Source organism: Semicossyphus pulcher, unplaced genomic scaffold (genome assembly GCF_022749685.1).
Source record: "Semicossyphus pulcher isolate SPU_LCO1_2020_fin unplaced genomic scaffold, fSemPul1.0.p SCAF_7, whole genome shotgun sequence".
Classification (NCBI taxonomy): Eukaryota; Metazoa; Chordata; class Actinopteri; order Labriformes; family Labridae; genus Semicossyphus; species Semicossyphus pulcher.
Genome location: NW_027211748.1, coordinates 23,478,501 through 23,505,350, shown reverse-complemented (window position 1 = coordinate 23,505,350; position 26,850 = coordinate 23,478,501). Strand labels below are relative to the sequence as shown.

At 42.8% G+C, this 26,850-nt stretch overlaps 1 protein-coding gene across 8 annotated transcripts in view; it reads left to right on the top strand.

Moving 5' to 3' along the window:
- rnf220a (ring finger protein 220a) overlaps positions 1-26,850 on the top strand; it is a 184,737-nt gene that overhangs the window by 135,994 nt on the left and 21,893 nt on the right. For 2 of the 8 annotated variants that reach the window (XM_069684973.1, XM_069684968.1), the window contains exons 3-8: positions 6,047-6,095; positions 10,740-10,835; positions 14,461-14,503; positions 15,207-15,239; positions 16,736-16,860; positions 18,579-18,708. In XM_069684973.1, coding sequence (XP_069541074.1) covers positions 6,047-6,095; positions 10,740-10,835; positions 14,461-14,503; positions 15,207-15,239; positions 16,736-16,860; positions 18,579-18,708 — 476 coding nt within the window. Of the gene's footprint in view, positions 1-6,046; positions 6,096-10,739; positions 10,836-14,088; positions 14,304-14,460; positions 14,504-15,206; positions 15,240-16,735; positions 16,861-18,578; positions 18,709-26,850 lie in introns of those variants that run through there. The other 6 variants (XM_069684975.1, XM_069684972.1, XM_069684974.1 and 3 more) reach the window with 4 other exon arrangements.

Genomic DNA, 26,850 nt, shown 5'->3' with positions numbered 1-26,850 from the left:
GTGTGTGTGTTTCAATAATTAATAAAGGTTAGTCATCTGCCCTTCCCTCTGAGGGTGTGAGATACTGTGTAAGCCACACACACACACACGCGCGCGGTTATTTAAGGAAATAGCGTCATCCCCGGGTGAGATGGGATGGTGGCTAACGTCACGGCTGGCTGATTTAGCTACTCGCCATTAACCCGTCCGACACACACACACACACACACACACACACACACACAAGAGGGGGGAGAAAAGAGGATGCTCGCGATAAAATGTTAAGATATTTTGAAGTTTCCTTAACTTCCTTTCCTTTCTTTGTGACTTTGTGTGCGAAGTTGGAGATAAAATAAAAGCAGAAAGCGTGTCCCTCATCCTATATCACACACAAACACAAGAACGCGCACACACACACACTGTCCCTCCCTCTCCCCGGCTCTCTGCATGCTAGCAGCCATCATTGAAAGTGACAGTGGGAATTTGGTCCAATTTGTAGTAAATCTGCCTTTAATGACGACCAGCGCGGCTGAATGAAAGAGCTGTGGGTATGGAAACGAAGGTGTGCGTGTGCGTGTGTGTGTGTGTGTTTGAATATGCTGGTGTGAAAAACGTGTGTGTGTACCTCGTCTCCCTGTTCTGTAGAAAATCTCTGTTCTTCTAAGTCTTCCCTATTTTTGCTGCGCGTGTCCCATTACATCTGCCGACCTGTCCTCCCTTGTGACCGTATGTTCTGTCACTGGTTGCATGGAAATCGCATACAAAACCACACACGGTCGAGTAAATGGAAATCTATCGTGCCCTGAACACGTCAGGTGGCTCTTGGGGGCAAAGTAATCTACATACCCCATCACCCCCTCCTCTTTGCACCCCTGCTCCTCCTCTTCCTCCTCCTCTTCCTCCGTAATCAATTTGCCCCATCTTCACGAGCAGGCGACACAAGAAGCCCTCTCTCTCTGTCTCTCTTTCCGACTCTGGCAGCTGTCACTCAATCTCAGTCTGTCTGTCTCAGCTTGTGTACGATTGGTGCAGATTTAAGCAGGTTTGGGGTGGGTGGGGAGTTATCCTGAATTCAAACTGGTGCATTTTGCACAGGAGACTGGTCCAGAGTCAGCACAGTAGCAGAGATAATGTTATTCTTTAGATGTATGTTTTTTTGTGGTTGTTATAATTGAATAGTTTCTAACATTTAAAGCCGCCTGCAGGCTGTCTCATTAATCAGTTTGAGACGTGTTTAGATGAAGGAATTTAACAACAGCGATGAATAGACAAGGAGCAGTAATTAAAAGAAAGTCACAAAGATTCATCTTATTCACAAAAGTTTGATCAATCGCAAAATATGACACCAAATCCCAAATGAAACTTGTACAAACTTTTCGTAAACTTTTTACTTCATTAAAAGCTGCCAGCTGTTTTTAGATTTGTATGTAAAGGAGCTGAGATGGATGTATGGGGATAAAACTAATTATCTTGATTTCATTTATTTATGGAAAATAGCTGCTGCATTTGTGCCATTTTCTACAACTCGGTCTGTAAGAGCAGCTGTAATCTGTAGCTCTGAACAGCTTTTCCTAAAGCATGAGTACATTTTGGCTTAAGAAGTTTAAATTACAACACAAAGCCTGTGTTATAAAGGTGCATGGAGTTTAGAAGGCGTCTACCAAGCAGAAATAGATTATTTGCCTTATAGGAAATGTAGTATCCATTTTTTAAGGACTTTGTTAACAACACCGGGGTTAGCACAAGAAAAAAGTGGGACATGAATAAATGACATTTTTAGATACAGTCAACTAAAAGCGTGGTTCAAATAAAGATGATCCATTCTGCTCACAACCTGCGCTTTACGGTACTTCCTGTTTCAGTCACAGCTTCAGATTAGAAACTGTAAGGCTGCGGTGGGACGACGTAAGACTTATTTGAAGCACCCACTCACCCTCACCTGCAGGGCCGTGTCCAGAGTTGTTTGACTGGTGTGGCACAAATGGGGCCCTGACTTATGCAGGGGTGGCATAATGTAATGTGCAATATATGTTGCTTGTGTTTGTCATTGGTGCGTGCCTTTCTGTGTACATGTGGATTGTTTTTTGTTGTTTTCATTGTTTTTTTAATTATGTCATACTACTGTGGAGACAGCTTAGTGTATGCAGCACACGAGTCCAGGACAAATTTAACGGCGACAATGAAGAGTATCGTATTGTGTCGTATGGTACCGTATCGTGTCGTGTTTCGTCGTGCTGTATCCTACCGTATCGTATCATATTGTACCGTGTCGTATTGTACAATATCGTGTTGTGTCCTGTCGTGTCGTGTCGTATCATATTGTACCGTACCATATCTGTGTCTTATCGTGTCGTGTCATGCTGTATCGTATCATATCGTAAAGTATCATAGAGGATTGTATCGTTTGTGCGTACACACACACACATACCATGTCCAAATGGCATTTAGTTACCTTTTCTATCTCCTCTAATCATATCTACTTTAAATACTAACATTAGTGTATCTTGTAGTTGTTCAATGTATCGGTTTTTACTTTCAACAAAAGTGGCAACATATAAATTGTCCATGCTTAATTCTTCTTCAAGGGGGGCCCACTCCACCCTAGGCCACCCCCTGGACCAGCCCCTGCTCACCTGTCTGTTCCTGTTCACACACACACACGCCTTATTACCCCACCACACACTTTAAATTGCTTTGTCTATTCCCCCCTTCCTTCTTTTCCCTCCTGTCCGTCTGTCTGTGTGTTTGTTTCGCTTTGCCGTGCTGCTCATTTCCACTCTCTCCTCTTTGCTTTGACGTGTCAGGCAGCAGGAATTTCCAGCCCCGTAACCCTCGCCATCAAAAATTCATAGAACCGGGCAAACAGAGGCGGCGACACACCAACTCTCCCATCACTCCCTTTTCTTTCTTTCTCTTGTTTTCTGTCTTCTTTCATCTCTCCCTCGCTCGATCTCTCTCTTTATGTTCCCCGCTCTTCCTCTCTTAACCCACCTCACTCTCACCTCACATTTCATCTCCTTCTACCTCCCCCCCCCCCTTTGCTCCCTTTCATCTCTCTATCACCGTGCTCTGTCACCGTGGCAATTTTCTCCCATCGTGGCAGGCATGCAACCGCTGTCCTCTCTCGCTCTAGCTTCCTGTCTCCCCCTCTCCCCCCCATCTCTTGTCGCTGTTTGACACTGTCAACGAGCAGGTGGAGGTGGCTGTTATTGTTGATGCCTCTGCAGAGGCTCCAGGTAATGAATAAAAGAGAGAAAGAGGGAGAGGGAGGGAGAGATGACAGAGACAGAGATAGAAAAGGGGGGGAAGAGGTGGTGGTGGCAGATTTCCCTGCATTACACAGCAGCTTGACTGTGTCACCCATGTTTATTCTCTTTGTTGGTGGAGGTGAGGCCTGCTGTTCAGCTTTCACACACGCACACATACATGCAGTAGCAAGACAATAAGGAGATGCAAACATGGGTTCACATACAGCACGGAAACAGTAGTGTGACGTTCTCACAGACAGGTTCACTACACAAAGACTTTTTATGCATGCACCTGATATAAATGCACACTAATTCATCTCGAATCAGAAATCACTCATTTCATTAGGACTGATTTTAACAAAAAATACATCTGCAAAAATCATAGAAACTCACCAACATTTACCGTTTGATACATGCTTAATATGTGTCATATTTATGTATCAAAATCTTCCTCATCCCTGTAAAAAAGTAAAATATTTTTAGGCGAGTCATCACATAAATCATCATTTAGAGCAGTGGTTCTCGCCTCAGGACCCACCATCCCCTCCTGAAGACGAATCGCGACACAAATATCTGACATTTTTCAACCGCTCCATGAAATATGGTGCCGTCACATCACAGTATGCCAGCTTCACAGAACTCAGCAGTGTAATAGTCAACCAAAATGATCAGCAGGTGCATGAGAGGAAAGTATTCCCTCTACAAACAGTTCATTTAACAGCCTTTTTTTTTGACAGAATAAACCTAAAAAGTGCATAATACATGCAACTACATTAGGGCTCATAGAATGTAAATATAGTGTGAATAAACTACACTACTACTGCGTGCACATCATAGAAAACGCATGTCCTTCAAAATAAAAGCACTGAAAACAGCTCCCAGACCCACCAGTTGAGAATCACATATTTAGAACCACTCCTGACTGTTAGCTTGTGTGTTAGCCGTTAGCAGGAGGAAATCACAGTAGAAGGTTTGTGTCTCGTTTTTAAGAGGCAATATTGTACTGCTAAATTAACATAAAAGCATGGCTGTGGTCTAATTCATTAACTTGTCCTTTGTCCTCCGTCAACAATGTGGGTGGGTGCTAACCACCTAGCTAGCCTCCATCCTTAGCAAGCAATCCAATAAAATCCCTCTTTTTATATGTATAAACCACCGCCATTAACATATTCTGTTTCAGTCATTGAGGCCAGTCAGGCTTTCATTAGGCCTTTAAAGATGTACTCCAGACATTTAATAATGTGCGTCCCTGAAATCGAAGGGTTAATAAGAGAAAGATCTTAAATGGCCCAGATTGATTCAGAAAACTCCACATCCCCCCGAGTGTAACACGGCTTTCTGTTTTTACATTGTTGTCACCCAGCCAAGGCAGAGATCACCCTGGTGATGTCATCAGGGTTATTTTATCAAACTTGCATGGCATCACGTCCCCCTTTAGTTTCACTGGCACCACTCTCTTAATGTTAAGTATACAGGAGGATTTAATATGCTTAGAAAAAGTTTTATATGGGCACCTGACTATGTGAGATGTGAAATAATATTGGAGCTTTCCTTTAAAAAGCTGTTTTTGCAGGTTGAGAATTTGTCCCCGTAACTAGGGCCTCTTTAAAAACATGACTTTACCCTTAGTTAAGATATAAACTGATGTGTTGCTCCTAAAAACATAAAAGATAAAGATGTTGTGTAAAGAGAGAAGAAGTACTTTAAAAGTAGTCCCATCCTTCCATCTCTGTCTCATCATACTGTCTTTCCCGTAACTCTGTGCAGCAATGCATTATACTTCTGTCTCATATGTTCCTTGTCTTGCTCTCACGCCTTCCTCTTCACCACTTTGTGAATGTTCCTCTCAGATAAGTGACGTATAAATACGGCTTCTGATTCTTATTATCCACCCATCCATCCATTGAAAAAGGAAATCCCTCGTCTACAAAGCCATGTTGTCAGATTAGAGGTCGCGCTCAATTCAGTTTCATGCCACTGTCAGTCTGTGTGTGTGTGTGCGTGTGTGCGTGTGTGTCCGAGAGGGTCTGGAGTGCTAACAGGGTCTCAAAGCAAACATGACAACCCTGTCTCACTTCGTCAACGTCAAGGCTGTCGCAACGCTTCGAGAGGCTCGGAGAAATGTATCTCTGTGATCGGCTGAGAGACAGAAAGAGAGAGAGAGAAAAGAAAAAGAGGAGAGAGCATCAAAAGAAGAAAAAAAGTGATTAAAAGGAAACAAGACAGTAAAAGTGTCAAAATAAAGATGTGGTCTGAATGAGTCTGTTTTATTGGCAGGAGAGATGTCGCAACAACACATGCAATCATGTATCAATCGACACGCAACTGCTGCAACATCTTTCTTTTCCTTTTTCTCTCTTCGTCTTAATCTCTCTTTCCCTGTAATGTGTATACGTATCTCAGAGTGAAAGTGACCGAGGGCCTAATCTCTGCTAAATCTTTTATGTCCTGCTTTTGCCATCGCAACAAACAACTTGTGCACGATGAGACAAATCTGTAGAATGATGGCTTCATAAGAGAATATCCAGGTTATTCGTTATTCTTAGTTATCGTACAATTTGCAACAGAGGAGATCGACTGCATTGATGCCGAGTGACCCACGTGTAAGAGCGAGAATATTCCCAGACTTTCCCGGAGTTTCTTGTAAGAGAGTACCGCTTCCAAAAATACATAGTGTCTTAAAAATGAATGACCTGTCAGAAATGTGTCAGGACACGCAGGAAGCATAAAAACAAGCACACAGACACGCCAGACTCAACAGCTCACTACATAACAAGGCAAACTCACTGATTCTGTTTTGTCTCCTTTCTCTCCTGCAGTAAGAACACCTCTCCCAAGGATGGAGTCGCCACTCCAGGAACCCCCAAGGTGAGAAGAAGTACAATTTCTCACATTATTTCCTACATTCCTCACTATTTCAAACTATTTACAACCTAAATTTAATGCTTTTGTATTTTGTGAACACAAAAAATGCATCGATGCCAGACAGAAGTGATCAGACGTTACTGCGTTACCTACTGAGAAAAGTAACTCATTAGATTACTTTTGCGTTATTTAAAAATGACCCCTTAACATCTCGTTACGCATGTCAGTTATATTATCAGGGCAGCGTGTAGCCTGCTGTACGTCTACCTTTGAATTAATTGACTCTACCATCACAGCATAGCCTCGTTTACAGCCCATAATCTGCAACTCTGAAGCCTAATTGCAGGAACGACAGACGCAATATAACCTCCAATCTGACCGAGGACTGGGCAGAGGCATACAGTATTATGCACAGCTGTTTCCATGACAACAATACAACACAGGCTCTTGTTGCGGAGCTGCAGATAGTAGCTGTAGATGTTACTTCAGAAGTTGAGCTCTTCCCAGCTGACAAGCACATATCCTCCATACACAACTTACATTTCACTGTGATGTTGTTCTTGTTCCTTTCGCCCCAAAATTTAAAATAAAGGGAATAATACTGTCCTCTCTGCCATCTCGCTCGTTGAATTAGCTAGCTACGCATGATGAAAAAGTAACTAAGTAACGGATCACTTGAATTGCAGAAGTAACGCGTTACATTACTCGTTGCAACAAAAAAGTAATCTGAGTACTCAAACGTATTACTTTGTAACGCGTTGCCCCCAACACTGCTGTGGAGTAGCTTAGCATCATTTACAGTTAAAAAAAACTCCTAATTTTTCTCACACTGGTGCTCTGTGCAGGCCCTCATGCAGCCTCTGCCTGAAACGACTCAGTCAGCTCTGTCCCTTTAAGAAACCCCGCCCCTATAAGCTTGCTTTCTTCTGATTGGCCAGCTCTCCAAAGCCTGCTGAGGATGCACTTTGTGACGTCACAAAGACCAGTGTGCAGAAAAATCTGTGTGAAACCTGGCGTTCACAGCAGCCTGCAGACTGAGCTGAGAAGCCTGGGGAATACGGCAACATACTTTCACCTACAGATTTGAAACTTCACCCACATTTATTCTGGACATCCAACATTGTAACATTATATATATGTCTTAAAATATAAAACAGCATAATACTGCTCTTTAAATGATTGAATACAATACAAGTAAACCTAGTTGCATTAAAACATGATGAAACTTTAAAAAAATTCTCTACTGTCCAATCTAAGAGCTGTGACCCTGCTGCCTCGGTTCCTCTCTGCTGCACAGAGGGAAAATCAGCTGTACTGTAGTCCTCTTGTCTTATATCTTACACACACACACACACACACACTCACGCACACCCTCGAGTACCAGTCTCCCGTGGTCCAACAGGCAGCGGAGCCAAGAGGCACTGTACTGTGATTGTTCCAATTAGAGAGGCCGAGATACAGACAGACAGGAAAGGAAGAGAATAAGACAGATAAATGGCAGGAAGACATGTTCATGACTCTGTCAAGTACATGTTTTCTTATAGTGTGTGAGACCTGTGTCAATGTTTTCTGAAAGTTCCCTAAAGGAATGTCAGATTCCCTGCACCCAACGTGCAAATGAAAGCAGCATAAGGGCCCTAAAATAATTAAAGGGAGACATTTTCATTCCCACACACCTCAGGGTGCTGACCCAGGCTTAGAGCGGCCCTCTCAGCACTGTGGGTGGGCTTGCACTTGAGAAAGGGAGACGGACTAGGAGTAAGCGTCGTCCTCTGTCTTCGGCCGTGCCTGTGCATCTCACCGCTGTTGTTTAGTATTCAGCGTGAGGCCATGGAGAATGTTGAGAGCCAGTCTGAAGCACTCTGGTCTGTTATCGCCGTCTCATCCCGGCGGGGCACCACCCGCCCCTGTTGGACTGGAGATTAACCCCAACGTACCTCCTTAAGGCGTGTTCAGACCACTTTGTGTGCTCTTTTGGAAGCTAAGGTGATAAGATTAGAGTGGAAACATGTGATATCTGCAGGGCCATGCTAATGTTAGGCACTACAACACCTCTCATGCATGCTAAAAGATGTATGTCAGGCTCTGACAACAGGAGCCGATTCAAACCCAAGTCAGACATCCCAACAACCAGAGCAAAGATCTGGTTTGGTCGTTTGGTAGAAACCAATGTTGTGTCCAGATATTCCGGTAAAGGGGTTTAGGGATCCAATCCTCAACCTTCTGAAGAGCTAGCAGACCAGATCAACATGTTTTGGATTAGTCAGCACTTTCCAAGCAGGAACACAACCGCCAATGACAACGAGAGGGAGACGAGGAGTAAGTAGAGATGGAAACGATGTTGTTTTCTATCCACTGTAAACATAGTAGCCCCTTAAGCTAACATTAGCTAGCATGCTACTCTCAATGGTAGCTTATGAAAACAAAGCAGTACAATCTCACCTCCAGTGTTGGGTAACATAACTTTTAAAAGTAATTCGTTATTACTGCGTTACCTTCTGAGAAAAGTAACACGTTAGATTACTTTTGCGTTACCAAAAATTAAAACCCCTTTATGACTCGTTACACATGTTGGTTATATTGTTAGGATGGCGTGTAGCCTGCTGTACCTTTGAATGTATTGACTCTACCTTCATTGCTCATGCAGCCCATGATTTATGATTCAATGAAAACAATACAACACGGGCTCTTAGTCCCACCAGTGTTGTGGAGCTGTGTTTAGCTGTGGATTCTTCTTCACATTTGAAGTCGAGCTCTTCACAGCTGATGAGCACTTATCCTCCAGACACAACTTGTCATGTTGTTCTCGTCCCTTTCACCCAAAAATGAAAAACTCAAAATAATGCGCATATTTCCACTAAGTAAGTGCCGTCCTCTCTGCCATCTCGCTAGTTGAATTTGCTAGCAACACATACACACTGACACAGCTGTGTTTCTGCCAGTTACAGATTACTTGAATTACAGAACTAAAGCGTTATAACAAAAAAGTAATCCAAGTAGGGATTACTTTGTAACGCATTACCCCCAACACTGCTCACCTCCTGTTCTCACTGAAGGATAGACAACCCGGGAGGACACGTCTCCCCAAACATTTTCTCATCCAAACTCAATAAATCCTCTGCTTTTGTTTGTTTCTCACTGTAGAGCATCGATTTGACCAAATTGCAGTCAGTCTCTGTTTTTCTTCCTGTTTAGATGACGTGAGATTAATCAGATTCACTCTGACTTTTTCTGAGATTAAAGAAGAAAATCTGTAAAGTTTGTCCTTATCTGTCTCCTGTTTCAGCCCGGCCTTTGAAACACCTGTTTTATTTTGATTTGCACAAAAAAAACCACAGATTAAAACATGCTCAAATATCTGCAAGGCAAATTTACAAAACACAATATATAACAGTCTTTACAGTCAAATTGGCATGAGGTGTAAAGTCAGTTACAGTTTTAATGCAACCTTTTTGCAGCTGGTCTCTCTGCATGTTGATTTAATTGGTTGGTTTAAAAGACCAAAGTTTCACTGGGAGATCTTCATTCATAATGTCTTTGTAGAACAGCGTTAAATGTCATATTCTAATGATAAAACTTGAGCGTATTCCCAGAACGCCCCCAGGTAAATGATTCCCGACCTTTTTAAACCTGTGCGGAAGAGAAAAAAAAGACTACACACACACACGCAGACACACACACATACAGAGGCATAAAAGCATCATGCATAATGTCCAATTTACTGTGGCAGCACTGGAGGTTGGTCATTTCTCACATATTATTATTAGATTACTGCTGTCGAGCACTTAAGCCTCTGCTCTGCCCCTTTCCACTTGATTAATAGGAGACGACTGTAAATACAAATATTTCATAGCTGCCTTGTAAAAGAAGCGGCAGCGCGGCCACACATGAAAACATAAACACACACACACACACACACACACACGTTAACACAGCTCGAGCTCTGTCAGGACTAAGCCTTGTAAAAAGTGATACGGCTCCTCTCTTGTTCTCTTTCTTTCACATCATTATCTCCTCACTCCAGGAATTCCCTGGATTGTCTTTGTCATAGAGTGGGTTAGAAGAGGATATGTGTGTGTGTGTGTGTGAGAGTAAGAACTGCGTGTGTGCAAAGTGTTGTGAGACAGATTTATAGACAGGCAGCGTCCCGTAATGTCAGACAGTTACGCTCCTCCTTTTCAGATGTTTACCCTTCCTCCTCCTCTCTGTTCAATCACTCGTTCTTCCCTAACTCCTCTTAACGTCCCATAAACATTAACTCTAATCAGTGGAAGGGACTTTATAGACAAAGTCAGGCAGGTTACAGTCATCATCAATGATGTGTCGCCCTTAGCAACAGAGGCAATAACACTCTTAAGGGTAAGATTCATCATATATTTCTGTTTAAGATATCTGTTGTATTGTAACATATCTACGGACATCTAAAGAAATAAAACTATTTTCCTGATTGATGTGCACTGAATTGTTTGCACACAAAGACGTTCAGATGATCTTATTGTCAAGCCAAGCTAAGGTGGAGGTGTGTTCATGTTTATTGATAAATTCCCAAGTGAGGGAGGTTCTGCTGTAACCATGTCTCTACAGGTGAGTTTAACAACATCATCTGCATATAGAAGAGTTTTCACATCTCTCTCTCTCTCTCTTTAGTCAATGCTGCTGTCGGTGCACATCAAGCGTGAGGGAGAGTCTCCGGTGGTCTCGCCCCTGTCTTCTGACGACATCCACCACTCCGACAGATACCAGGTCACGCTCACGCACGCACACACACAAACACTCACACAGAAGGGTTGAACAATAACACTAGATTGACATCATGTTTCCTGGTTGTGTTCCCCTCAATCCACAAGTCCAGTCAAAAAATGAATTGTGGACTGAGCTCTTGAACTTTAAGGGCCACTGATTTTCAACCTCAGTCCTATCATGCTATTATGGGGAGCTAATGCCATTGCTCTGTGCCTTTGGAGGACGCTATCTGCTTTTCCAAAGGACCCTGGAAAACCTCCAGACTACCTAAAATGTGTCCCTCCCAAGGGAGCTTGCTAAACTACACTTCCTCAATCTAGGACGCCCGCCTACGATGTCATGTCTCGTTCAAAATCGTCAGGTTTGAAATGTAGACTGCAGACCTGAAGATTTTTTAGACGATCCACTGGTATATTCTCTTCGTTCTGTACCGCTCTGAGCCATTGCCTGCAGCGAAAACGGTAGCATTTCACTCTAGCGTCTCTTGCTGGGCCGTTCCTGTCAGAGGGAGGGGCGCAATGCATGCTGGGTGTTGTAGAAATGTATAGTGAGCTGTTTGTACGACTTTCTCCACAGCTATGGCGCCGATTTCAAATACTATTGCTTCTATCGATTACAGAGAACACCAGCTTTGACTGACAGTGGCTCTTTAAAGGGGCGAATTGCTCCTTTAAGCGCATGAACTTAAATCGTACATACAGTGACGTGTTCAGCTTCAACAGGTCGAGTTTGGGAGGCCGCAAGCTGCAGGCTATATAAGCCACTTATAAACAGGCCTGAAGACTAAAATAATAAATGCATTATAACATATACGTCTACATATTTTGATGTCATGAAGTTTAGTTTCATTATAAATGTCTCTATATATTCATCCACATTTAGAAAAACAACAATGTCATGCAATTTGCAATTAATTGTGGTTAGGCCTGATAAAATGAGTGATATCTGGTGAAATCCACACTCCAAGCTTCCTCTCTGGAAGCCTTCACAAAGTGTGCTTAGAGGCCCTTTTAGGACAGGCCGAGTTAAAGTTCAGACAGCCCTCAGCAACTGTTCCTTTTAGGTCCTCAAGTCTACAAGACCAATAAAATCCTGACATTTGGATTCAGCCGAAAGCTTGCACACTGACTTCAAACACTAGAACTATCTGTGCAGTATGTACAGCTGCATTTTATAGATCAATAATACATGCTGATAGGTTAAATTATAAAGCTGTCTGTCTGTTCTTTATTATTCTGCTGATGATCAACCACAGCTCTCCTGTAATGTTAGACTTTCATTAAGTTAAATGAATGAAATACTAATAATAAATGCACAGCAATGCTTTTTCGGCTGTTTTAACTATGTAGCAAATCATGAGACTTCCATAAAGTATTGAATCGAACTGTGAACTCGCATGTTTAACAGTGTGGTGTAGAGTTATGGTAGATCGGGTTTTTATGCCCTCTCAGCAGTTACGTTGACCAACAGGCCTTAAATCCCAGATATCTTTAAAGCCACCTGACTGCTTTTATCTCTTAAATTCATCAAAGTTTGTTCATGTAATTCTCCCGGCGATGATGTATCTCTGGGTTAAGTGGGTTTCCCCCCTCACACCATAAAATACGAACTATTAAGTCCTCGCAGGCGTTACATCCATACGTTCAGGATGACACAGCTCATAAAGACCTTATAGCGATAAAGTAGATTTTCTCATTAAGTGAAACTGCTGAAATCACCTTATATTATACAAATGATTAAGTCAATGGTGACTCTTTTTACCACCCTGAAAATGAAGCGTAATGGCCGACTTTGCCACCTTCTCTCTGCCTGTCGGTCCATCTCGCTGCCTTCTTCTACAAACCTGACCTATCCGCAGACATTCAGCGAGTGTGTCATCGTGATACGGTGGTAGTGATGATGATAACTCAAGTGGTTGCTGCGAGGGGAGAGAGTGAAGTGATGAATGAAGGGTTAGAACAGAAGGAGAAGGCCTTCCTGCTCGCTGATGGACGACGGGCTCAACCGCTGCGTGCTCACTGTTACCGTGTCAACGAGAGGGCACCCATAACTGCGATTGGGATGCTTTAGTCAGCATAAAGCTAAAGACTTAGAGGCCCGGGGGTTTGATTCCCAGCGGACCCGGGGTGCAGATTCAACGAGTGACAGAAGAGGAGAGGACAAATAAATCTGACCTAACTGAATTTATTTCTCGTGCTACACTTTTAATGATAAGACCGTTTTTCTTAATGATGCAGGGAACTTACCCCAGGCATCCTGAACTACCCAGGACCCCATCGTCCCACAGTCACTTAGATAAATGTGGGATTTAATTGTGTGCAGTTTCAAGGGGTGGAAAGTAACTCACGAGTGCAAATTTGAGGTTCTTTATACATTTTATACACTACTTTATTTCTACTTTCTACTTTTACTGCAATAAACTTTAAAGATTTTTAATAAAAGCAACATTTTTTTTTAAATCAGTGCATTATGAACTCAAGGTTCTCCCCCTTTTTGGCTTTTAATTTAATTGATATTTATTTACTTTTAATTGATAGTATATTTTAATCTATTACTTAGTTCTTTTAGCTAATTCAATATTTTATTACTTCTATACAATTTTAAAACAAAGGGGAAGAACCCAAGAGAGTTCTGGGAATTCTAAAAACTAAGGAAAAATTATAACTGATGAGTTTTAATTAAAGAGAAAGACCTATGCCTGTTTAAAGAGTTGTTTGCATTCAGCAATTTATAAAGAAAAAGTTACATTTAAATTTACCAAAATTAACACAAAGGTTAAATAAACAACAAACTATTTTTTAGGTTTTTTTTAAATGTAATTTCTAACATTTAATGCTTTAAGTATTTTTTGTTGACAAAAAGACCTATTTTTACTTGTAATTTATAAATGAGTAAATTTACACTGCTATATTGTTCCTAACAGCCACAGAACTGTTAATTATCTGCTGCACAGGAAGAAAAGGCTAAATAGTTGAAGAATCCACCAGAAAAAAACTGTAGGCTCAACTTTCAGACTAAAATAACACCAAATCGACCCGTTATTAACGTCTCTAAAGTTGTATATTGGAGTTAAAAAATACATTATATAAATAAACAGTAGTAGTTAGAGTAGAAGTATAGTATTTGTGCATGCCATTAATTAAAACAAGACCGTTTAATGAAACGCGTTGCCTCCACCTAGCGGTCGGGTTCCGGAACAACATGTGACGTTTCCTCACTTCCGTCTCCAGCGTGTCACATGATCAAAACAAGCCAACATGGCGTCGAACATGAACAGTATTAGCCGATACGGGCGCCACTTTCAATCCTTTTCCATCCGTATTAAATAAAAGAGTGAGGCTTTAGTTTGCGGTCATGTTCAGTATCTGGAGACACAGTTCTGTAGTTTGTAGCAGTGAGTTTGAGCGGCTGTTCAATGAGCTGTGAGTGAGGCTGAGAGTCATGGAGGAGGTGGAAAACAACAGAGAAGTACGTTTGTTTACTGTGCTCTGGTCTCTGCAGACAACCCTTCAGCATCCAAAGCAATCTCACTCTGGAAAGTTATATTTCTACTTTTAAACATATTAAAATGTTTCTTTATTATCTAATCTATATTTCCTCCCTCTTTTTTCTTCTCTGCCTGCAGACATTTTTACGAGTTCGAGCTAACAGGCAAACAAGATTGAATGGTATGTACACACAGCGTTTCATCTCCTGAGTGATGCTTAATAAAGCTTATTAATTCACTTTAACGATTAAATGTCGTTATTATGAGTTTATCACTGTGCTCAGACTTTTTTTTTTTTTCATTGTATGTCTGGAAAAATGTTTATAGATATGCTAGTATTCATTGAAAAATACATACAATTTCAAAATAAAAGTTTTAAACTTATATTTCATGAATGTAGGAATTTCTCCAAGTTTTTTCCCCCACACCATTAATACAAAAATGAATGAGGAAAATAAATTATCATCATTACAAATGATTGAGAAACATATTATCACTGGTCACAGGGCACATGAGATCAAATGTTATTACTATAATTATTTATTATGGGATGTTTTGATTTAATTAAGCAAATTGCACTGCTTAAATTACGAATTATTACGAATGTTTTGCATCTAAAAGCTTTTAGTGTCTTAATTTATACACACGTGGACCAGCACCTGATACATTTTCCATTGTATGTTTAGTTATTCTGTAGGCCTTATCACATGCTCATCTAGTTGTGCTTTTGATTCCCTGAAAACAATCACCTGTCAAAAACAACTTTTACTGATGTTCTGAGTGTATTTTAGGATCCTCAAAGACTTTTCTAATCCACCTAGATACAAAATACTCCATCTCTTGCTTGAATATAACCAGTTGTTTTTTTACTTGTTTTTAACCAGTTCTCCAAGTTGAACCGATGTATCCAAATCCAGGTAGCAAAAAAAAACTATTTTCAGCTACAATTTTTTGTTTGGATTTTCAGAATAATTGCATGTTTCTTAAAACAGGAAACATTATTTTGTCATTGTAGAATGCAGAGAACATTTTTTCATCTAGATGATAAGAAGTCTTTGACGATTTTAAAATAAGAATTGCATTTAATTGTGTGTTGTTGTCTTTTTCTGGGTGTTTTTTGTTTGTAAATGTAACTAAATTAATCGTGACATAAATTTGAACACATACAGTAAACCTGAAGGCAAGCTAGCTTCCCTAATTAGAAAGTACTGGGGCTAAGGTTAGCCGTGCTTTAACTTACACCACAGACCACACACCAGACTTTGAATGCAGCATTTAGACACTTTACGTCTTCGGAGCCTTTATAGGCATCATAATAGACTTCGTAATGCTGTCACACTGATGGCATATTCGCACTAACACAGGTGCTGATAGTACAATTATCGATGGCTGAATTACAGTCTCACTGTCATGGCTTTCTGGGACACTTGAATAGAAAGCAGCCTCTGCTAATGTTAGCAATGTAGTAATGCTTTTACCTGGTATGACATGTTAAAGTGTCTCCTGTGAAAAGGCCCCTTTAGATATCTGGCTGCTTTTATTATCAGGTCTGGAACTAAAGTGGGTTAACATTTTTAACAACCGAAATCAGAAGCACTACCACATTTTGACACCATGATATTTAACACAAATATCAGTGACAGTGTTGTACCTTTTGCAATGCTTATACCTGTAGTATATAAAGTCAGGTGGTGCCTGTATAACTCAGCCTTCCTCAGTCAGAGCACATGACAAGAGCCAATGAAGACTTAGTTTAAACTTCGCCCTCCATTACTTTCTCTCTGCTCTCATGTGGAACCAGGAATCATTCTCATGTGGGGTATAACGGCCGAGGGGGTGGGGGCAGAGATCCCTGCCGGACCTAATTAGCAGCCCCTTCCCTTCTCTATTTAACAACGCTCCCCTCGATTAGCGTCAGGGGAGAATCGGCAAAGAGGAGGAGGAGGAGGCAGTTTCTCTGTTTAACCCTCCCAGCCTCACTCCACTCCTCCTCCTCTTCCCTCCATCCCTCACAGTGCTCCCTCCTGGCCTCCTCTGCTTTCCCAGCCAGCTAAAAATTAATGTCCCCGCGCGCCATTTGCAGTTAAGAAAAAACGACAGAGACTCGGGGCGCAGTGACGGCTGTTCTGCTCTGTTAAATTTCTAATTAAATGTGTGTGGAGGGCGGGGGGAGAGGGCTGTGACAGGAGGGCAGGGGGAGGAAAGGGAGGAGAAACGGAGGGAGAGGAATGGTGTGGAGGGAGGAGATGTGGATTGTCACGTCAGGCTCTTGTCATTTCTCTATCACACATTTGAGAAGGACGTAGATATCCTTCAGCTCTTTAGTTTCCTGTTCTTTGAAACCAGTGATGTTACTGTCCAAACTTAAACGACATTAAAAATCTGTCTCTCTCTGTCTCTCTCTCTCCACCAGCCCGTATAGGGAAGATGAAGAGGAGGAAGCCTGAGGAGGGGGGCCAGGTATGTCCGCTGTGCAGCGCCCCCTTGGCTGGGAGCGAGGAGGAGATGAGTAGACATGTGGAACAATGCCTGATCCAGGTAGTACTATACTGGCCCCGAAACCCCGCCTACCTCCAGTCGGACAGCCTGTCAACCCTTCTCTTCCTGTAGACGCTGACCAATCACTTCTTTACTTCCTGTAGATGCTGTCCGATCACTTCTGTAGATTAGAGCAGATATCGACCAATAGCAACTCTAGATACATCACTTCTTATCTGCCTTTAAATGGGTGTACTGCATTCATATCATGTGGGAAGAACTGTCTCAAAATCACACTTTTAATAACTTATATCTGCAGTTTGTCCCACATGACATGGCTGCATCTTATTCATCGGCATGCAGCTCTTATAGAAGTAGCCCAAACAGACCCATATCTCCTGTCTGAGGCGGTCACCAGTCCTTCTTTCTTCTATCTACTAAACCATTTTTCCTAGAGTAGACCACAAAAAAAACGAATCACCACCGCTCCTCCTCTCTAGAGACACTAATTCCTCTTTCCACCAGCACGCTGTAGGTGTCCCTGTGCTGTACCATGCCATGTGAGCTGTGTGTTCATTACGTATTTGCATTGTGAGCATTCTGCCCTGATCGTCTGTGATCAGACGGCTAAAGGACTTTCTGTTTTCTGATCTCCTCGCTACCTTTTGTCTTATCCAGAGATAAATATGCTTGGGAAGTTTTTTCATTCCTTGCTACAGACTCACAGAAGAGATGAAAATATTTCTACAGTAATGAAACAATCAAAAGGTCTTTGGCTTAATAACTAAGAGTGCAAATGTCAAGAGGGGTGTCATCCAAAAGAATTTGCAGCACGTTAAGTAATAGTCTTTAGCCTAATAGAATTAAATAAAGCAATATCACACTCACAGAGCTGTGCTGATATTCAGTACATCACAACCTCGAGTGTGATATTGCTGTTATACAACAGTTACACAAGCGGCAAATAGAAGTAGACAGTAACAATCAACAACAGATTATTTTTGCATCATCAACTAGTTCCGCAACTTAACTCAAACAACCTTTGTTGCTAAGCAACCCAAACATTCTCCTGCACTCTGTGTCTACAGGTCACCACAGATCAGCTCTTTTTTATCATGTACATTTATCTGTTTCATTTATCATAAACAGTGAAATAAGAGTCTGCTGTGTGATTCAGAGGAACCAGCTTGATCAGTGTAAGCATCCACGGTCTGCTGTGATGTTAATGAACAGTATTCAGAACACCGGGCTGAGGCGGAGTGATACACAGAGTGAAAAGTCCCAGTGATCTCTATATCAGCACTCATGGAAGGCCTCTTATCCAATCAGATTACTTGGTCGGATCTAAGTGTTGTATACTGCTGTTCTGCATTTTGCTTTTTTATTCAGTTAAAAAATTAAAGCATTTTGAAACCAATCAGATACCAAGAATAGCAAATCAAAGCTGTTGAGAAAACTTAGCCGACCTTATCTTAGCCGTGTAACATGGCATCCCCTCAGACCCGAACTCAAAAGCTTAATAGCGTTGTGTGCAGCTTGAATAAGTTTCGGTGTAACCTGCAGTGTGTAACATTTTTCCCTCTTGTTTGTGTCCTATTCACATCTGCAAACATGGTCCTCTTCACAGCTGCTCATGGTATGGTACAGATACAGCGTGCTATCTTCCACCACACTTCTGTTTAAAAACAGTAAAATCACTTAAAGGTGTTGAACTCTATAAGACAGAAATGCCTTCAGATATTCTTTGGTTAACATGTTTCTTTTTATTTGTGTGTCAGCGTGAGGGTGCGTTAGGCGACGATGACTCTGCAGACATGGATGGAGAGAATGGGCGGGGCTTTGAGGAGTACGAGTGGGCGGGGCAGAAGAGGATCAGAGCCACAGCTCTGCTTGAAGGAGGATTCAGAGGTAAGAACGCACAAACACACCTCATATACAACATTTAGCTGGTTTTATTTTAAGTGCTTTGTGATGATGTAACTGATCAGAGGTCAGATTGTTAGTTGACCTGTCAAAGCTTCATGGTCGTGTCCGGTCAGCAGCATGTAGAGCGCGTCAGTCCAGATCCACATCGCTGTGCGGTTTCTACTTCCTTTTCCTTTCTCCTTCTGTCTCCGTCTTTCCCTCTCTTCTCATCCATCACTCCCTCGGCTCCTGTCCACTGTGTGCAGTGTTACTTCTGTGAGACCAGTGCTGAATGTGACCAGTGAGCTGTAATGGTGCCAGTGGTCTGGAGGCAGTGTAGACTGGTCTGGGGTCAGCCCGGCCCAGCCTGGCTCGGCCCTTTAGCAAAGGGAAGGAAAACACATTTAGCTGGGCAATTGACCCGCTGGTCACAACTGTGTGTGTGTGTGTGTGTGTTGGTGTGTGTGTGTGTGTGTGTTGGTGTGTGTGTGTGTGTGGGTCCGTGCCCAGAAATGCAATTATAGAGGTGGATGGGAGAGCTGGTCACCAGGGAGCTGGGCTGCTCTGTGACACAGCACACATGCAGCGCTGCCACTTCGCTCTCTGTCAGTGTCTCTTTTTGCTCTTTAGTCTCACGTTCTTCAAAATATATAAAAACATTCAACAAATTCAGTTTCTATTTTGGGCAAAGCTCATTTAGATTTACCCAAGAGGGAGAGTCTGGATAAGTCTTACAACCCCAGTTTTATGTTCAGTTTTTCTATCAGACATTCGATTAGATTTCATTAATAGTCAGTACTTATCTATCTGCTAATTACATTTTAGTTAGATGTTTTCTTCCTCCAGTTCATTCGAGATCTGATCTCACTCAAAGGAGATAAAATGACTTTCTAAAGTTCATTTTATCAAGCAAGATGTTAACAAGATCAGGAACGTCAGTTTTATGATTCAGCTCCGAGAAAAGAGTTACTTTTGGATTCAGTTTTTAGTCTATATAATGTCTCTTACATGTTCCCAGAGCAGAAAGTAACATCCTTAAAGCCCCCCTCTAGTGGAACTCAAGTGTTTGACCTTGTAAACATCTCCATGTGGTGTTCTTCATGTGCTACAAGACATATCAGGGACAACATCAGCAGTCATCTCCATGGCTGGGCCTGTCTGCTGTTAAACTGCAGTGTACCAAGGACAGGCTGAACAACACGTTTTCAGATTGGCAGGTTTGAGACGTCACAAACCTAAGGAGCCAATCCCGTTAATGGACGGGGTGACGCTATGCATATCATTATGTGTAACCTATGGCAACCACTTTGGTGATGCGCCAGCCAGCTGTAACCGTCATCGTAATTTTTGCAAACTCACTGCTGACTACTAATGTTAACGTTACTACTACTAATTACTACATTTCAAGCGAGCTAAGTTTCAACAAGTTGTCACTAAACGACGGCAGAGATAAAAGAATCCCAATGGACAATTACAGCACCAAACAATTTCCAAATAAGGATTCAGTTACATTTATTTTTATTATTAATTCATCTACTGATTATTTTCTTGATGCATTGATTACCTCTGCAGCCAGGCTCCAAAATCAGATAGAAAGTTTCCCCAGAGAGGCAGAGATGTGTTTTTGCGTCTGCAAACTTTTGGCCACTTTAACTATACCAAACAGAAAATTTAAGAAATCCTTAGAAATCCAGCTCTTAGCCCAAAAAGTTCCTCTTAACAAGACATTTATTGTATTTCTGTTTACCTTATTGTTGGAATACGTTCAGTTTGATGTTTTAAAACTGCACTGCGGGCTCCCATTGTGGCCTCAGGTGTGTTCTTGTATAAATCGCAGAGTGAAAGAAAGAGAGCAAAACCGTTGAGTTGTTCTCAGATGGAGGTAAAGAGTTGTCGTCATCTCTAAGAGGCTCTTTCAAACCCGCTCTGCCTCTGCTTTCATGTGTCCCTCTCCCCGCTCGCCTCCCTCCCTCCCTGTTCGATCCGTTGTTAAACACACACACGCTGAGCCTCACCTGCCTCCCTCTCTGCGACCAGAGAGAGACGAGACACGACAGATCAATGTTGAAATCTCAACTAAACCGTGCCAACGAGCAGCTCGAGGGGTGGGAGGCGGCTTCCCCACCCGTCCATCCATCTCCGCGACGCTGCCTCTCTCCATCCCTCTGTCTCGTCGTTAAACGAGCAGACACAGGACCCTTCTGCCGCGCTCTAATAGGGCACCTTGTGATGTGACACAGATAACAGAGGTGGCCTGGGGAGAGAGACTTGAAACGCACACACACACACACACACACACACACTCGGCAGAAGGCTCAGAAGGTGGATTTTGTCTTGAAAGCTCCTCAGTGGTTCTAACAGTCGCCGCTGAATCCTGCAGGCTCCCGAGAGCTTGCGGTCGGCTAGACGGATATAGAGATGTTGCAGGGGGGGGGTCTCCTCAGCTGGCAGGATGAAGAGAGGGCCCGTCCCTCTGTGAAGTGCCACCATCCTTCCCTCCCTGTGAGAGCGCCAAGAAGAAAGGCAGAGGGAACGGGGCTCTTTCAAGGGGGAGCGGAGAGAGGGAGGGAGGGAGGGAGAAAATCGAACAAGATCAGTTTATGATTCAACTCTGTGTGAAGGAAGACTTCCCTGTGTCTCGCACCGGCTTAGCCAGGTTGAAAGGAGCCGCGGCACAGACAGAGAGCCTCTTTATCTGTAGAGTGGACTGTCTGTCCGTCTCTGTTTTATGAGCTGGAGAACAGCTAGACGCTTCATAACTTAGAATATATTGTAAAGTCTTTGTGTGAGGGGAAAAGATGTATTACAACGAAGTGCTTATAATATCATGTCTGTAGAGGTAATAGGTAACTTTTCTTCAAAGCACTGTTATTCGACATTGGTTACTGATACCAAAACAATAAACTGAATTCAAAGTTGAAGCAGTAATGCAACTGTGAGGGATGTTTACAGTTGCACAGTTTGGGTTATATTTTACTGTTTGTCTAAATAAGAAGTTTAAAACTTGTATCATGGCTTATGTTTCCTGCCCTGTCACACTGACACGCGTGTGCCGGGACAGAGCCGCTCCAATGTTCCGCGTCTGCTGCGCGGCAGGCGGGCGTTATACACAAATCATTTTCTGCTGCTTCGTTCGTTTTACACGTCAAGTCTACTTTTCCTGTGTTTAATTTGAAAGAGCAATGAACATGTACATTTCCTCAACATCTGGGCATACCAACCCCAATTATTCATTCTCATTTGGCTTCTTCATCCTGCATTAATACAGAGTTTATGCACAATTAAGAACTTACTCGACAAGTCAGTTGCAAAGTTTTCTTCTACTACTGTTTTCGGCAGACTGCACACTTTTTGGCTTCACTGCCACCCCTATGTATGGCCAGGAATCACAACTACCATTGGCTGACTTTGAGACTCATCTCTGTCGCAGCCGGTGTAGATCACAAAATAGATGCTGCCGTGAAGCTTCTGTGTCGCGCACGTTTGTCTTTGTGTTGGTGTAGATTCCCAGTAAGGGTCACTTTCATTAATGATTACATCTTTTAATATGTTTTTGTCGAACTTACAGTCCAAAGCCAAAAATAAATGGCAACTGAAAAGCAGCAAACCCCAGAGGTCAGAGATGTGAAACCAGGAAATATCTTGACATTCTTGTGTCATTTATACTTTAAAGATTAATCGATTATGAAACTATCAGCTTGTTACTTTGCGAGTACAGCGATAACCAAGAGGAGTGAAACTGCAATCCCCCCCCAAATCAGTAAGAGTTGAGCGATAGCACTGCTAAAAAAGGAAATAAACATTCTCTGATGTGATTTTCAGGTGTTTACTTTAGACTAGTGGTTATTATACCCATCCAAACACGTCAGCCGATTAGAAGTTTGGATTTATATTTGAGGTTCATATTGATTAGGGAAAAGTAAAGGTTTAACATAGCAGCATCTCTTTGGTCTATAAATATGGCTTTCACAATTCAAACCATGATTTGAAATGTAGAAATAGAAGTTTAAGCATGAAATCAACGTCAAAGTACGTCTTCACTTCCAATCCTTTCATTCTGACATCATTACCAGACTAGGGAGCAAAATAGTTCTTCTCTTTAGCCACAGACAGATGGACAGACAGACAGGACGGCAGGCAGACAGATCCTGAGGTTTGATACGAGGCCGTCCTGAGAGACAGAGGAGGAGCAGAGGGGGATTACTTCGGGTTGAGACGGCCCAGAGGGATAGAGAAGAGGAGAAATCTGTGCTTTGTAAATGGACTTCAAAGATGGCCGTCTCATGTCTTTGTGTCTGTGTCCCTTTCCCCATCTCGCTCCCCGTCTCTCTGACCTGTAAATGGCAGAAAGATAGTGCGATGACCTTTGACACCCCTCCTCTCTGCTTCTCAGAGGGTCCCGATAATTGCTATGGTAACGGGATGTGGCCCAGGTGGGTCGATTGGTTGATCCGGGCTGTCGGCGGGCCTGATGAGTCCTTTGATCCGGCCTGCCTCTTCAGATCTGTACTTGTAGCGTCGTCGTGGTGACATGTATGTAGATCGAGTGTCTCCCGTGTCGCTGTCGTGAAGCATGTAACAGGCAGGATGAAATGTGTAGTTACTATGTTAAGAGTCAACGATATTCAGATGGTTATGATAATGAGACAGACCGGGGTGGCCCTGTAGGCGTCTGCGTGTGTATTGATCACGCCTATCAGACAGAGAGGAGGGGAAACGGCTCGACAAGCAAGGCTGGTGCAGAGAAGAGAGATATAAAGAAGCAAAAGAGAGGGAAGGAGACAGGTATGAAAGAGGGGTGATGACACAAAAAAGGTGAGGAAAGGAGGAGTGTTAAGGAAGAGAGGGGTGTGGGGTAAAAGAAGGGGAGGGGGCGTGGGTGCATAATGTGAGTGAAAGGCAGTTAGAGTGGGGCTGACCTTTCCCTGGCCAGATTAGATTGGCCTGCCAAGACTGCTTAGAGGGACAGATAGAAGCACTGGGCGCACACACACACACACACTCACAGTTAACACATCTAAAGACATGTAGAGTGCTCAAATAAGGCCAGGTGCAATCCAGCTTTAAAGAACTGCATGTGTATCAATAAGAAAATACTGCATCAAATCCATCTTTAAAGGAATGATTTAAAGATCTGACAGCTCAGGCTGAAACATTTAACTGTATTTCAACACTTTACTAACAGTTTTATTCAGGAAAATCTCAATAAGGAGCTTCCACAAACTAGTGCAGAGTACAAGAGCTGATCTTTATGTAGAATAAGATACAATTAACTTATTGTTCCAAATATAAGATTAAATAAAATCATCTTTTATATTTAAATTAAATCAAATGAAACAGCTGGATGACAGCTCTGGTACCTTTGTTCCGTTTTTCTGTAACACACTCTCTTGTCAGTCTCTTGGAAGCGGCCGCTTTGAGGATCACAGTACGATTTTCTCTGTTAGCATCTGTTAGCTAAGGCTGTTAGCATTTTAAGACGCGACGGTACAGCGGCCCGTTGCTGTGTTTTCTAGGCCGGAGAGGCCAGGCCCAGTCCTGTGGGACTCCCAGGAGCTTAACAGAGGTGCAGAGGAGGGCTTCGGCAATTATCTTAAAATTTACATCCTGACTCCGTTTCAGCTGTTGGTTAACTTTGCCGACTTTTAAGCCATTTGTTCCAGACGATCACTGTAGTGTCTCCAGCTTTCATCCCCCTGGCTCTGTAGTTGTGAGTGACGGCCACATGAGGGGTTCACTCGCTTTACAGATAAGTGACGCCATCTACTGTTGTGAACGTGTATTAGCCTTTAAAGTCTAGACCCCAAATATAAGACGATCCCACTTTTTCAGATGTATGTCAAGGGGGGGAAAAACGTCTTCTATTCGGGCCAATACGGTAATCGTTTTCAAATTAGATATGATTGCCATTTTAACTTTATAATAGTTCCTGGGAATACCTTGAGCGAGAAGTCTCCCATTCGTTCTTAAGCCAGGTTTAGGTCAATTTAAGGGTTGTTGCCCTCCAGTGGCTCAGACTGTCGTCCCCAGCTCACACCAGATCTTTGTTGCATCCCCCCGTTTTGGATCATCCAACCTCGATGATCGGTTTTCCATAAATAAGTTTGGGGTCGCACAGATCTAAACCTCTTTCATGGACATTATCAAGTCCTCCGAGCCCACATGTCCATGTTTTACTTCTTGAAAGCGGTTGTTGTGGCCACAAGATCAATTGTTTGATCAGTTGATTACATTAAGCCTCAACCGCCCCTCTAACACACACTGAAGCTCTCTGGCACGGAGTCAGAGCTATCTGCTCTCATCAAGTCGGCCACTCCTTCACAGCTGATGGATGAGAAGCTTGGTAGCTTAGTACTTCCAGCCTTTGTGAATTGTAGGTAGGGTGGCGCATACATCTGTCATTGGAACAGAAAGCAGAAGAGGAATGACGGGCATTTGTCGGACTGAACTGAAATTTGGAGGTGATCTACATCTCAGCATGTCAGTACTTTGACTGTAACGTAACAGGCTCTGCTCGCCTTCTGCCGTGCCCTGATTAAGTAAAGCCTCAGCTGGATTTATACTGCACGGCCATTGTTCCCATATGTTCCCTTCTGCTGCCGAGACCAAATAAAAGTTAAAAGGTCCTTTTTATTTGATCACTAAAAACCATGGGCCTGTTGTAAAATGACTTACATTTTATCACAGCAGCTTTCAGTCTTTTCACGCTCACAGAACCTCTCCTCCCTCCACAGTTTTAATTTTTTTAGAGTTACGGCTGAGAAAAAACCCCGACAGAATTAGGTAGGGTGAGAAAAGGCAGCAGATGTCTGAATCCCGGGAGGCCCCCGTGAGACGAGCCCTTCGACAAAGACACCGCAGAGCTGAGAGACACTGTAGTGCACTGAGACCAACTGTTACAGGAAGTCAAGTATCCAGAGTCGCACACACACACACACACACACACCGGGACAGGGTTAAATAAGATGGCTGTCAGCTCTGTCTAGCTTGTATCTGGTCCTCCTCCCACACACACACACACACACACACACACACACACACAGCGCACACTAGTCCAGCTGAGAGCTTGTAGAAATTGGGATAGGTGTAAATAAGATGGCTGTCAGGCCTGTCACAGGTAGACACACACAGACACCTTCAGAGTCCCATCTCAAGTGAAGCACACACACAAACACACTCACACACCTTCCTAGCTTCAAGTGCTCCAATAGTCCGGGTGTAAGTGACATACACACTTCAACATACACACACACCTTACCTTTGTGTGGTAGACAGACATGGTGTAAGTGACAGGTAGACAGACTCACACACTCTTGCTTTCGCACACACACACACACACACACACCTTGAAGGGGTTGGAGAGACGGGGCTTAAGTGACAGAGGGACAGACAGTCTGAAACAAACACTGAGGAGACGCCTCTAAGTGACGGACACACACACACGGCCGGCTCGCTGGCTAAGTGGAGCTGAAGGGAGCAGTCAGGCAGCGGCGAGGGTTTGTCTGAGCGTTCATCACTGGGTTTATAGAAGTGCCACTCACACACACACACACAAACTCACACACACACACTCTCTCTCCCTTGCTCTGTCTCTCTCAAAGATTGATGGGTGAGGCGTCAGTCTCTATCAGTTCACCCGTGTCTAAACGCCGTCTCTCTCTCTCTCTTCACCCTCCTCTCTCGGGCCAAATCTTTCTCTCCTAACTTCTAGCTGCAAATTCTTATTGGGTTGGGGAAAGTTTTAAAAAGAGTTAAATTTAACATCGTCAGGATGGTCTGAAAAACAGTTAATAGTGACATTTTCCTGTTAGTTTGTTTTAACGAGGTAGATTTTTACTTCTTTTGCTGCATTTTTAACATGCTGATACAGTTTTTTAGTGTGACAAGTTGAGATGGATTAGACAAAAACTTCATACATTGAGTTTTTCGGAAATATGTGACTTGCAGCAGTGATTTTTATATATTTTCATGTTGTATTAGGTCATTTTTGGTGTCAGTTTCAGCCCTTATTCAAACCTCACTACATTAAAGTGTGGAAGTTTGGGCCATGGGATGCTATGCGATTCAATGTTTCGCTGTGACCAACCAAAAGAACATGTTTTTCAAATATTCCCAACACTATAATAAGTAAATCCTAATGGCTAC